General features: G+C 37.9%; 1 protein-coding gene and 1 long non-coding RNA gene across 2 annotated transcripts in view; both read right to left on the reverse strand.

The window, feature by feature from the left end:
• Window positions 1-5,522: 5,522 nt before the first annotated feature.
• Window positions 5,523-6,774, reverse strand: LOC127839886 (heterogeneous nuclear ribonucleoprotein A1-like). The gene is made up of 4 exons (XM_052368278.1): window positions 6,734-6,774; window positions 6,485-6,605; window positions 6,016-6,226; window positions 5,523-5,602 (listed from the first exon to the last, which is right to left on the reverse strand). Exons 1-4 carry the CDS (start codon window positions 6,772-6,774, stop codon window positions 5,523-5,525), a joined length of 453 nt encoding a protein of 150 aa, XP_052224238.1.
• Window positions 6,775-8,371: 1,597 nt separating this feature from the next.
• The window catches only part of LOC127838101 (uncharacterized), a 30,964-nt gene continuing 24,373 nt past the window's right edge, over window positions 8,372-14,962 (reverse strand). Inside the window, exons 3-4 of the long non-coding RNA XR_008029663.1 lie at window positions 9,315-9,438; window positions 8,372-8,668 (exon numbers count right to left, since the gene is read on the reverse strand). This is a non-coding gene — a long non-coding RNA (uncharacterized LOC127838101). The remainder of the gene's footprint in view (window positions 8,669-9,314; window positions 9,439-14,962) is intronic.

Below are 14,962 nucleotides of genomic sequence, written 5' to 3' on the forward strand. Positions count from 1 at the left end.
CAGTTCGAAGGGAGTTTACGCCTGTTTCCAAAAGGAAATTATTGGGCAAAGAAGAGAAGATGAGGTCTCTCCGAAGCCTTAACATCTCAGACATAGACGACGCAGCATTGTGAGATAAACACTGCGTAGTACGTGAAAGATGTATCAACAAGGCCCGGAGCTCCTCTGGGATTGAATCAGAGAGCTCCCAAACCAAGTCTAAGGCTGTGGCTGCCATGAGATCTAGCTGGTTAGCCAGACCTATGGAACGGCGTTCTCTCAGCTCCCAATTTTCCAACAGGGAAAGAGGGACTGCTGTATGGGTAGATGATGAAGGCATTGTAAGTGACAGCTTACTAATGGCAGCATCAGGAACCGGAAGTTTGGAAAGGTCCAAACCGGTAGCAGGGTCGGGTACCGGGGCCTTATAACTTTTCCCGCCGTCCATCTGTTTAGGCTCCGTCAGCTCCTTAGGGGCTTTCCATGGAGATGGCGAAGGCTTATTGGCTGGTTCAAGTGACTGGAAAACAGCCATTGTGGAAGAGCCAATAGGAAGGCGTAGATCCACTCGGGAAGTAGCCTTACTTATCCTGCCGGGCTCTCGTCTGCGTGCTACCTGTTCTGTAACGGTAACCGCAGATCCTGTGAGAGACAAGGAAGGGCGGGGGCAGAAGTCCTCATCTAAGGTATTGAACATTAGTTCGTATACCTGATTGATGAAGGCCAAATAATAAAGTTCGGCCTCAGAAGACTCCAAACCCGCCTCAATCGAACCGTCTGCGGGAGCATTGGATTGATTGAAACCGGTGGATATAGAAGTAGGAATAATAGATTCATTCGCTTCTATCATGAGAGAATCGTTTTCCGGCACCATCAAAGATATAGCTGGTGAGTTAGGTCTCTCAGAGATCAAGTCAGCAGACTCACTTTGAATACCAGAGGTCGCTGGTAAAGGATCAGTCGAAAAAGGGACAAAGATTCCCGGCGACTGTTGGATCCACAAAGTATTGGGATTTGATGGTGTAGCGGCAGCCCGGGGTATACTTCTATGCAATGTGGAAGAGACCCGTGGGGCTGAAAACGCAGCCGAAGTGGTTAGATTAACCCCTGTACCTTGAGCCTGATATGTATGCAAACTAGTGTTTGAATACAAATTATGCTCAGTGGTTGTAGGAACGGCTGAAGTGTGTGTTGAGGCCAAAATAGAGGCCGACACACGTGGAAGGGTGTCAATAGATTCCTCAGAGAAGGATCGACTAGGGGACCTAGGAGTCCGAGAGCGCCTAATAGAGGAAGGTCTATGTCCCTTATCCCTTCGATGCCGAGACACTGTTCGGCGGCGCTGGGAATGATGTTTCCTGATCGAACGTCTCCCCGAGCGCTGGCGTGATCGCTCTTTACGAGGCAATCTACGCCGAGAAACACTCGGTGATCGTGAACGACGTCCCCTCCGATAATGATGAGGGCTATTTGAAGTAGACGATGAGTCATACGACGACGAGCCCGAGGTGGAGGAGTAACCGGAAACATCAGACACTACACGTTTACGTCTGTGACTCACAGGAGAAACGCGGCTGCGTCTACCTTTGTGGAGTACTGACAAGGTAGTGTCAACATCTACGGTGACCGGAACGGTCTGTGGCACAGACCGGTACCCGGTGACCGGATCGGTCATTACATGACCGGTGACCGGACCGGTCAATGACCGGACCGGTCATAGCATGACCGGTGAGCTATGACCGGTGACCGGACCGGTCAATGACCGGTGACCGGACCGGTCATAGCATGACCGGTGACCGGACCGGTCAGTGACCGATGACCGGTGACCGGTCATAGCATGACCGGTGACCAGACCGGTCAATGTTGACCGGTGACCGGTGAAGTCTCCGGACCGGTCAACTGGTCATTCCCGATGAACGGACCGGGCAAATTTTGTCCGGTGTCGTCACGGGGTAAGGACCGATGCCTGGCAGCTACTGGTGGCATATTGTCAAGATCGTGTGGTGAAAAGTCCCGACACACGGAACTTTTCCTACTTTGATCTGAACTATTCTTGTTGCGTCGACGACTCTTGAAGGGTCGACGCTTGATGGCCCAGGTATCTGCAGACCAATGCTCACAGAAAGGGCAGCAGTTATCCTGGGTACATCCTGAACACGACAGGCAGCTACCATGGTTGTCCCATGCAGCCCTTATGTGTCCACATGAGCCACGTGTTTGAGGGGTACTTTGCCTTGAACAAACAAACAAATACACAAAACAATACAGAAATACACGGATATATATACGGAGAAAGTTTTAACGCAATACAAAAACTTCTCTATTCTGTTAAACAGAAGAATCCAGCGAAACAGAAGCAACAATTAAGTCAATAACAAAAATGTCGGCCTTTGTATATCGCATCCGGAATAAGAGTGAATTCTGGGTAATGTCCCGTTTTGGTTGTACGGCTACACCGCACTATGTGACCGTTCTGACCTACCTGACGGGTTTATGAAAAGTGTGGGATTCCTCGGACAGAATATTCCGGATGAATTACGATCCTTTCGGAGTAAATAGCATATGATATCAGGTAACGTAATTAAGCTATTAAAATGACTGTTAATCAAATAACATTTGTTGATCAATTTGAGGAAATAATAATATAGCAGGAATATTTAACTTTGAAAATTAACTCTGCTATCACGAAATCAGGAATGGATATTTGAAAAGGCATGAAACCAAGAGAGGAGAGAGGGGTTCACATACCAGATACATAGAAAGAACGGTGATGAGATTCCTGGACACTTTTACCGCCAGCTGCTGCCACCGCGACCACCACCACGACCATAACCTGCAATGAAATCATGGTATTTATAACAGAAGTTTACTATTTAAGATCAACAAAGCTGTACTCTTTTACTTAATTTTAAGCATAAATCATCAGCATTGAAATATTATTTTTAAGAATTTTAGAGCTCACACATTTACATATTTTTGCACAGCACTCTTCATTACAGTGGCCTACTTAGGACACAATTTACTTAGTTGTAAAACATCGAGATAATGGAAAATCTTTATTTGACACTTAACCAAATATGTGCAAATAAACTTAACATGGGACAAATCTCAATATAAATCAAATAACTATTCATGCAGACATCAATTTTCCAAACATCATAAATTACCAAATAACAGGGAAAAATGCTCAAAGTTTAAAAAGTCTACCCACCCTGGCCATATGATCCAGATCCTCTCTGTGAGTAACCTGATCCCCTCATTGGCCCCCATCCATAGGCCCCTTGATCACCATACCCTGAAACACAGGTAGCAAACACGGTGGTGAAAGAAACTGGCCCATGACTGGGAAATGAAAGAGAGGGGAATGTAGATGTCATGTTTGCATAGTATTGATACAAACTGGCCACTTTATTCACATAACTTGGATATTAATGGGAAATTAATGTGAAACAAACTGATGCTAATCTTGCATTACTGGAAAATGAATGAAAAGGGAAAAGATAGAATTCAGCTTTTTTCCTCGAAGCACATTGAAAGGTACCAAAAATGTGTTGAACTTAATAGTGAAACAAACTGGCCACATAATTCACTTGACTGGATAAAAACTAAAAAACTTCCCTAAAATGTTTATTTGCACAACACAATCAAGAGTGAGATGACATTTATAAACATAATTGCATGCCTTGACACCTTTTAACAGTTAAACAAATTCACAACGTCATAAACATAAAGAAAATGTGGAACTATGCTCATTCAATTTTGCCATTTAATACCAAATTATAAACCCACTTCTCTCATCAATGACACAAGTTGGCAACAACATTATTTTAACAGTCTTTTATAACCATTATAGCAGGGGTTTTCTTAAAACCAGCCCCTCCATGTACTGAGGAAAAGAGCACAGGTTTTAAGAGGGTTATAATTGCATATTAAGCTTAATGGACTTCAAAGACCTAAAAGCAAAGGTGAAGAAAACAGGTATTGCAAAACTAGTGATAAGAGTGCACATTTCATGAGGAACCACTTTCATTTAAAAGAAATGCATATATATTATATTCCCACTTGTCTATCATTTAGAAAGATTTAATAAATGTTTATAAAAATAATCCATTCAAATAAGACTATTATGTTTAGCATTCCCACTTGTCTATTATTTAGAAAGATTTAATAAAATGTTTATAAAAATAATCCATTCAAATAAGAGTAGACTATTATGTTTAGTATCTTTAATGCATCAGACAGCAACACTCACACATAAGTGTTATTTAAGCACAAATAAAAAAAATCATTTAAAAACCCTACAGTAAGCACATAAACTTGCTAAAGAGAAGTGCGGATAAAATATATTCATTTAAAAAACTCTTAACAAGGAAGAAATGGAAACTGCAGATTACAAAAATGGGAATTTACATTAAAATTATTTTTTCGCACAAAAATCTGAAATATTCCATCACTGCATTTCTCATTGGCTTTTAAAGCCCTTTCTTGGCAAAAAAACATGGAAACAAGGCAAACAATAACCTACCTTGTCCAAACCCAGAACCACCGTAACCTGCAATACAGCATAAAAGCTGTCTGTGAGTTACCTAGGCTACATCAGCGTTACCTATAGCCAAAATAGCGAATGAATTATCTAATTGGCTGCTCAAATGCTTTTTTTTAATAGCAGAATATAACACTTAGAGAGAAAACACTGTATATTTTAAGTATTTTGGCTATAAAATTCAGATTTCATGGCGACAAATAAAGAAAGTCAGGTTATTTGTTAGCAACACTCCAACAATTGACAGACTATGTCTATTTGATCTATCAGTTCATTTCAAGAATTAGAAAACTGCTTATTATGACGTCTGCAAGTCGCCAAATGATAACTAATGCCACTAGAATCTTACATTTTAAATACTTGCATATTCATTCTTGATTTCTGCCCTTAATTAAGAAAAGTCATTTTTGCAAGACTCAATGTCCAAATTCAACATAATTTTTATTGATTTCAATAATGTCCCAAAAACTTAATTTTTTCCTATATACTCTGCATATATTGCAATGATTCATTCTGCTATTTCCCCACTGAAGCCCAACGCCTTACCTCCACCCCTGCCGCCACCACCACCTCCACGAACTCCCCAGCCGCCGCCTGCAAAGCATCGGAGACAAAAAAAATGTGGCAGTCGAATTCTCAAGGAATTTTGAGTTTTTTTTTTCCAACTGTCTCGTGGACTGTTCACAGGACCCAACCCTCTAATTGTTGTGTGCAAAATGCGAATTAACAATAACAAAATACTTTATATCTTATAAACATTACACTTCTTGGTAAATCATGTTACTACTAGAAATGATCATAAGATAACTCCCAACAAAATTTCAAATTTAATGACCCATTCCCAAGAAAAAGAGGAAAACCCTAGACTTCTACTATTTTTAAGTATCTTTCCAGAGTATGATAAATGCAGCCACATGTTTATAGTCAATTTCTTTTCCATCATGAACTGGTATATATTTGTCCTTCACAAAAGCTCAATTGATATTTTCATGTGTTTACCTCAACCACCAGCCTGCTGGTTCTTTTCTTCGGCTTTCTTTACCTGTACCAAGTGGTCATTCACCTCAAACTCGTATTTCACTGAAACAGATTTTCATATCTTATAATTAATTCGAGATTGTTGAAGTTTTTTTGTTAAACTACTAGTTGAGAGTTCAATATAATACAGTAAAAAAATTCCTAGTAACACCACAAAAACTTAACTAGAGCATATTGACTAGATGCAATTATTGTTCTTCCAAGCTAAGCCATTTGATAACTGATGTTTGTATTGAAAATTAAATATTTGGATTTGTTTTCAAACAGCTAAAAAGGTTAAAATACTGACTATCACTCGTGTTCTCGCACATTGATTCATTATTTTGACACTTTTTATACTGTATTTTTGAACACGTGACTTTTAAGTGTACTGCTTTATCCCTTTATCCCTTATCACATTATCTTTCACGCTAATTCAACAGAAACTATTTTCTTTAAAAATGCGCTATACTTACAGACGCATTTGTCTGTGGCATCAGTGTCCACAAAGGTGATAAAGCAGAAGGGTTTCTGTTTGCCCGTGTCCTTGTCTGTGACCATGTTGACCTTCTCCACCTCACCCTCCTGACTGAACAGGTTCATGTAGTCATCCTCTGTGTCTCCGTCCTTCACTCCACCCACAAACAGCTTCTTGGTCGCCTTGGATGACTCTGTCGTGCCGTCAGACTGTGAAACACAAAACTCAGTGAATGCAAGGAATTTCAAAACATTGTGTCAAAGCTCTTGCTGGAAGTTTCCATGGGTTTAATTGGTGTAGTTTCATACTATTCAACACTTGCACTTGATCATTCAAGGCAGAAACTATGGAACAGAATAAATTGACAAAGATGGGACATGCTTGCATACAAAAAAATGATAAGATTCTGCTTTGAAAAAAAAAATGTGGTTGAACAAATGATCACCATTAAACACACAAGTGCTTACCTTTCTTGGCATGGCTCGCTTGGATTCCACTTCTCTGCCATCAACATTGTGTGGTCTGTGAGCCTGGGCATCTTCTATGCTTTGTGCCTCTTTGTATGTAATAAAACCAAATCCCCTGGACCTGAAAAATATTTTATTTTTAACGATAAAAGTGAACAGTTGTCACAAGCTTAAAGTTTCAAATAACCTTTGAGAGCAAAACACAGACTATTGTTTCAAGTTTATGAAAGATATAATTTAAATGGTTACATTTTGAAACAACAGTAGTCTCTACTAAGCCCAACAACCATAATTTCTTATAAATCATGCATAAAAATGTCTATGTTAAATACATAAATCAAACAATATTCCTTTTTCCCCTTTTGGAGTCAATTTAAACTCCCAACACAGAGAGAAAAGGCCATTCTTACATCTGTAAGTTATTGCATAATTTCCTCTCAGATTCAAAGAAATGGTTAAATAAGTAAAGACTTAAAGAGAACAACAACTTGACAAAAAAAAGTTACCCTGTGACCTAGTTTTTGACCCCCGCATGGCCCATGTTGGAAATTTATCCACACATCATCTAGATACAACTTCTGGCCAAGTCTGGTGAAGCTCCAATGAAAAATAATTGAATTAGAGAGCAGACAAAATGCGCAATGTTTAAAATGTACTAAGTGACCCTGTGACCTAGTTTTTGACTCGGCATGACCCATATTCGAACTTGACCAAGACATCATCTAGATACAACATCTGACCAAGTTTGGTGAAGATCAGATGAAAACAAATTGGATGAGAGAGCGAACACTTTATATGGACCGATAGTCAGACAGACCGACCAACTGACAGACCAACCGTTATCCGTCCGTCCGGCTTTCCGTCTGTCCAGAGCCATATCTTGGAAGTGCTTTGGCGGATTTCATTGAAACTTAGTATCAGTATATATATATATGGATAAGAGGAGGATGCACTAAAAATGACATTGTACACCATCTGTTAATTACTGAGTTTAATATGGCCGTTTGTATCTTGATAAAATGCTTTTTTTGTCCGGAGCCATATTTTGGAAATGCTTTTGCGGATTTTATTGAAGCCTGGTATGAGTATATGTATGGATAAGAGGATAATGCAGGCCAAATGGCATTGTACCTCATCTGTTAATAACGGAGTTATGGCCCTTTGTATCTTGAAAAAAATGTTTTTTTAAGTGTCAAATATAACATTTTGTGTCCAGAAATATATTGGCGGGGGATATCAATTCAACGAATTTACTTGTTTTTACTTGAAGTCAATGAATCAATTATTATAACATAAATATGCGTGTCCAATGCTAGCAGGTATTTTTAATGAATCATGTATGCCTCATTCAAAAACAATGTTGGGCATATTGATGTTTTTGTATGTACCGTAACAGGTTTACTTAGTTTTGGTAATTCACTCGTTAATATTATGTAAATTGCATAAAAATATTTCAAGCACACATTTGTTGCTGTTTTTTTTTACAGATTTTGTTACAAAAACAAAAATATGCAACTATGTTTAATGAATCATGAATGCCACATTTAGATGCAATACTGATGTTTTTGTGTGTAACAGGTTTAATAGTTTTGGCATTTCACGCACCCATATTACGTGAGTTGCATTAATTGAATACCATTTCAAGCACTTATAATATGTTGCTGTGGATTGATTTACAAATTTCAACTTTGTAAATAATATGAAAAACAAATCAAGCTCAACCCTAGCTTTACTCAAAACCAACGATATAATTGTTTGAATATTTGCTCTTAAGAGTAGCAGTCTCTTCAAAAACTCATGTGCATAAATTGCATAACCTAACAACTTAAGTATACATTATGTTAATTATATAAAATCAAACTAACCTGGTAGGGCACAAATGGAGTAACAACACTGGTTGGTTTGCTCTTAGCTGGCTGATTGGCTGTCTGCTGAGCGTATGGCACACTTTCAGCTTTGTTTCCTTCATTCTGATTGGCTGATCCAGACTGGTCCTGACCATGATTGGCTGTATGCCACTGGTTGTTAAAGCCCTGCTGCCTGGCTGCTGGTAAGCTGCAGAATGATTGGCTGCTTGAGGTTTACTCTGGGGCCTTCCCCTGTAGTTCTGCTGGTGACTTTAATTCCCATAATGAGGCCTTTGCTTATGAAATCCTTGAAAATGCCCCATGTGTCCATACATTCCTGAAAATTGGACATATTTAAAACAGTGCAAATATTTAGAATAACCTATTCAGATTTAATTCACAGAATGAATGAAACTGTAATAATAATGTCCAATTTAAAAATGTGATGGCGACCCTAATGATTATTTTGACACAAACATAGATTAGCCTGGCAATGTTAAAGCATAGCATTCATTTAAACATATTAATTGATTTCATCCAAAGCTCTAGACACCCTTTAACTGGTTTTATGACTAGAACCAGTTCTATGTTATCAGAGAAGATATTGATAATGCCTAAAGGCCTGAGATCAACCTAGGAAATCTTTATGGCTAGGACGCTATACCCACAACGCCACTGAGACCTTAATACCACAAAGATGTTGATATGAGCAATGCGCTGGGAAAATGGGGCTTAATGCTTCTGCTTTAAGTGTTCTCTTAGATAAGCCTGTGCACTCTGCAAATGCTCAGGAACATGCTTTTATGGTAGTTTTCGTTTGAAGGAAGTACTTTCTTAGTGAAAATTCAATTCATGCGAATAGTGTCAATCCCTGATTAGTTTGTGTAGTCATTTTATGCATATGCAGTGAATCCAGTTTCCCCAAATGCAGCTCACATATACTGGATATGTGTCATTTATATACTGAATAAGTGTTTGCTTACCAGGCGGCTGGCTGACAGGACTAAAGGCTGAGTTAGCAAAAGAGAACTGATGACCTTGCTGTGGGAGGCATGTCTGTCTGAACCCTGGCATGGACATCATGGCAGCCAGCTGGGTGCTACCACGCTGGGGACACACACAATAGAGGGGGTCAATATGAAGAGGCAAATCAACTTGTAACAAATCCTTCTAAATTACACTTGGCTACAAATACCTGAGTCTTATTTTACAAACAAGAATCGTGCGTACACACTCTCCAATGAATGCCACTGCACACATAACAAATGTAAGGTTGACAGTCATTATTTCAGTTTAATTTTAAACAAGAGCTGTCTCCATCTGAAGACATATGCCCCCAAAAACGCTTTTTCGAAACCTTAACGCAGATTTCGAAACCAAAACGTGGAACATGAGTTCAAGGTCAAGGTCAAAGGGGTCAAAATTGGTGTGCGTATGGAAATGCCTCGTCCATATACACATGCATACCAAATATGAGGGTTACATCTGAAGCGACATAGAAAATATGAGCATTTTTCAAAACCTAAACGCAAAAGTGTGACGGACAGATAGACGGACAGTGCGATCACTAAATACCCACCTTCAGGGGCATAAAAATTGAACATACAAAGCAACAAATGGCATTAACTTAAATTATGTATGAGCAGATTTACGACTTTTGTGCATTGGGGCAATTATAACAGATATTTTAATATTGCATACTCCTGTGACCTTGAACTTCTATCAGTTGATTTGCAAATTCAGTCTTCTAGCTTTCATGAAAAAGCAGCATAAGAGTTTATATGATCAAAGATTTCAAGTGTTTCCCTCTTATTTCTATTTCTTTGCACTTCAGAATTTTCCCTTTTCTTTCTCTGTGTTGGTGTTTAACTCTCATTTCTTTTTCTTCGCACTTCAGAATCTTCCATTTTCTTTCTCTTGGCTGGTGTTTCCCTCTAATTGTTTTTCCTTCGCACTTCAAAATCTTCCATTTTCTTTCTCTGTGCTGGTGTTTCCCTCTCATTTTGTTTTCGCACTTCAGAATCTTACCTTTTCCCTTCGTTGTGCCCTTTCTTTTTCATTCCTCCTTTTACGTTCTTCAGGATCTTCCATTTTCATTCTTTTTGCTTTTGCTTATCTTTCTTTTATACTTAATCTTGCCTTCTGATTCATACACTGCTGTCCACTTAAATATTTTATTTTTATTTGCTGTTAAAATGTCTTCATGAAAACGTCTTTTTCTCACTATTCTGCCATGTATTATTTTCTGGTTTTGTCCTTTAGGAGTAGAATTAATGACTGCTGTTCTCTGTCTACGAGCTTGATCCTCTAAGTAGTTATCAAGATATGTGCTACCAGAAATATAATTCCTGTGAGGAAAGTCAGTTATTGTTTGAGTTAGCAAGAATTGCATTAAGTGGTCTTAAAGTTCATTGATTCAAAGTTAACTGGCACAGACATTTACCTTTTAATAAAAAAAGCATTGGCTGCAGCAAAAAATCCGCAATCCACAGTTGTACCTTGAGATTGTAGCATTACATAGTTTATGTTCATATAGTCTAATCACAATATACAAGATTAAGTTGAGGGGTGATCATCTTTATTCGATTATAATTTTTCAGAGAGTCATAGATGGTGATTGTTTTGTTTGATTTAGAATCAAGTGATTTAGAATATTGATCATTTATAAAGTGTATCTAAACACAATCACTGTTTTCTGGTACCAGTTGACCTTCATAAGGTTGTTCATTCATAATTTCCTGATGGTATATTACAGATGGTGGAATAAGTCCATGTATTTGTCCAAATTGAGCTTTAAGGAGAGCAGAGAAATAATCCCAAACTGATATTTTAATTGACCCACTGAGAACTTGTCTGGTTTTAATCCCTGAAACATAAGATTTTAGAAAATGTGCCCACAGGTTCTGTGGATATGTGCATTAGTCTTTTGAAAGCAAGACGAGAAAGGGAAGGAGTTAATATGACTCAAAAGTTGACACTACCCAAAGGGAAGGAATAAATATGACAAACATTGAAACTAAACAAACACTAAATAGAAACATTACCACAGACCCCATTCACAAAGTTAATGCAAACAAGGGCTGTTTGTAAAACATGCATGCCCTCCATATGGGCTGTCGGTTGTAGTGGCAGCCATTGTGTGAATACGTTTTTTGGCACTGTGACCTTGACCTTTGACCTAGTGACCTGAAAATCAATAGGGGTCATCTGCGAGTTTTGATCAATGTAGCTATGAAGTTTCATGATCCTAGGCGTAAGCTTTCTTGAGTTATCATCCAGAAACCATTTTACTTTGTCAAGTCACCGTGACTTTGACCTTTGACCTAGTGACCTAAAAATTAATAGGGGTCATCTGTGAGTCATGATCAATGTACCTACGAAGTTTCATGATCCTAGACATAAGTGTTCTTGAGTTATCAGCCGTAAACCATTTTACTATTTCGGGTCACCGTGACCTTGACCTAGTGACCTGAAAATCAATAGGGGTCATCTGAGAGTCATAATCAATGTACCTATGAAGTTTCATGATCCTAGGCATAAGCGTTCTCGAGTTATCATCCGGAAACCATTTTACTAATTCGGGTCACCGTGGCCTTGACCTTTGGCCTCTTGACCTGAAAATCAATAGGGGTCATCTGCGAGTCATGATCAATGTACCTATGAAGTTTCATGATCCTAGGCATAAGCGTTCTTGAGTAATCATCCGGAAACCATTTTACTATTTCGGGTCACCGTAACCTTGACCTTAGACCTAGTGACCTCAAAATCTATAGGGGTCATCTGCGAGTCATGATCAATGTACCTATGAAGTTTCATGATCCTAGGCCTAAGCGTTCTTGAGTTATCATCCGGAAACCGTCTGGTGGACGGACGGACATACGGACCGACATGTGCAAAACAATATACCCCCTCTTCGATTATAACACCCATAAATGTTGATTGAAATGATATTCAATATTATAAAGTATATATGTATTGTATTTGTTATGGAGGCTCCTCCTAGACATACATAAATATTCTGATGTGCTGTTCAAAAATGAAATAAATTATAACCAAACTCCACCAATAGAAGTAGGATGAATACTGCTGTAGTCTTTATACTGTAAGTTAACATGACGCTTGTAGTATAATCGAATAAGTACATGTTTTTTATTACTCCAATAGTAATTGTAATATGAAAATATGTTGAATGTTATTTTTTTCAATAATGCAACTGTAACATGAATTGTTAATACCGGTAGTATAATTTCACAATATCCTTAATATTTTTCTCAATTACGTAAGCACAGAATCCTCTGTTTACATCTTATACATTTGTTTCCAAACCCCATGTCTACCGAAACATGAAAGCTCAACACTTATCGAGGTACCCGTAGACCCGCGTTAGTTTCTCTTTCTTGCACCTGTTGTTGTGCTTCTTCCACGTTTGCCTGCTACACAAGTCTGGCTCTCTGCTCTAGATAACTGGGTACCAGGCTTGTCAATGTTCACACAAAAAAACCTATCCAAACTAATTCCTTTTTGGTGTTGAAAAATATTTAACGGAACACACTAGTATTTGTCATTTTTAATATTGTATACGTATTTTTACTTTCAAATACCAATTTTCAAAAGTATGTTATATTTATATGTGCATCTTTTTTTTTATTCCGTTTTTCAAATAAATATTTATATATCTGAACTTGTTTAATGATTTATAAGTTTCTAAATTTTCACTAGAACTAACAATTAATTAAAAAAAAACACTGGCAACAACACAAGAAATTTTAGATTTTATTAAATAATGGCCAGATTTCAGAAATGTAGCTGATTGTCATAAGGGCTCCTTAATTTAATTTATGGAATGAGTGATGTATTGGACGTCATCATTGATGACGTTCAATCGAACGAATGATAAAGGGGGCTAAGTTTCGTTAAGCTCCAGGGTATAGCCGCGATTTGTGGGCCATGAAAACTGGCCCAACACTGTGCCTGAAATTTGACCTGTATATGGACCAGAACGCGATCTAGACGATGGCGTATTCGTCATGTCTGGAAAAAGTCCAGTTTTTGATAAAATGACGAAAAAGTGGTGTTTTTTATTGCGCAATCGCTATAAAATGAGTTCTCGCCGGAAGCTTTAATAGCGTTAATAGCAACCCAAACACAATTCACCCCCAGGAGACAATTCACGCGCTTGGCAATTCAAATTTGATTTTAAATAATACATAATGCGATTTTATTCCAAAATTAATTAATAATTTCATCTTGCGTTTAACATACGTTTAAGAAAATATTAACATAACAAACAAAAACAAACAACCGTTAAATTTTATTGTTGTAAATATGGTAACCTGATTACATATCCACTAGCGTCTATGCATATTTACACATAAAAAATAGTTCGTAAGTAAGCAACAAACAATCACATTTAAACTCAAATTATTGAACAAAATATATAAATTTAAGCTAGAAATCGAAACTTAAATACAATGTCTGCACTAAAAACACAATACCAATAGTTTTTACAATAACACATTCGACATGTACATGTACTTCCAACAACACGCCAACCGCTATTTTCAAAGCGAATGTGTAGAGTAGCATTTCAACAATAAAGACAAAATGGAACTGGATTTTAACGTAGTGCGCAAATTGGAAGTGATTACAGTAATTTATTTTTCAACTTGTCAATCTCCGTAGTATACGTTTAGTTGTGAGATGTTAACGGTTTCCCAAAAAAAACATGCCTTCGCTGCGAAGTCAAAGTTGGTGGGGAACGAGACTGCTTGTGGATTTCGAGTTGCTGGAAGTTTGTAACGAAGCTGCTTTTGTGCAATATTCAGCGATTTTGCAAGCTGTGTGTTTGAAGTCGGAGATATATATTGCTGACATTAATGATGTGTACGTTCTTGTGACCACTGATCTGCATATGATGCCAGTGGGAGAGCATCCCGAATCCCACATAGTCTGCAACAGATGTTTCCTGGTCGAGTGGTTGGTAAGTTTCATCGTTATACATGCATATTACACATTTTACATTATTTGTGCTATTTTTGACACCCATTTTTCATGCTGATGAACCAACGGTCAGTGCCAGTAGTCCTACTGTCATTGGTCTGTGTGCTTGTTGAAAGTACATGTAGAAAGGGTTGTTTAGCTTCAATAAGCCATGTTGCTATTTTTTGGATAAAATTTATTGCAGTGGGCTTTTTATCTTTGTGCAGCAACCTCGGCCGCCTCATTTTTTGAAAACATTAGTCGCACACTGTTCATATTGTGGAAAAATGAGTCCCGCACTGTTCACAGTGAGAAAAATGGGTGGTGACTATTCAGTGATTTTTTTTGCTTTAATTTGTTACAGCCTGTGCCTTTTGAATTGGGAAAATAAGCGCGATAAACCGTGAAATTGGGAAAAATAGCGCGATAAACCATGAACTTGGGAAAAATTAACATTATAAATAGGATTATAAGTAACAGAAGTGATATTGTGATATTGTTTTTAAGTGCATGTTCAGGGAGTTTTCTAGAAAAGGAGTCTGGTCAAATTGTTGTTTTTTTAATCAATAAAAGTGGCAAGTTTGGGAATGATTTATGGACAAAAATGACTAAATTCAAGTTATATATTTTGTAAGTTTTATGAGACTTCTTT

Source organism: Dreissena polymorpha, chromosome 7, assembly GCF_020536995.1.
Source record: "Dreissena polymorpha isolate Duluth1 chromosome 7, UMN_Dpol_1.0, whole genome shotgun sequence".
Taxonomy (NCBI): domain Eukaryota; kingdom Metazoa; phylum Mollusca; class Bivalvia; order Myida; family Dreissenidae; genus Dreissena; species Dreissena polymorpha.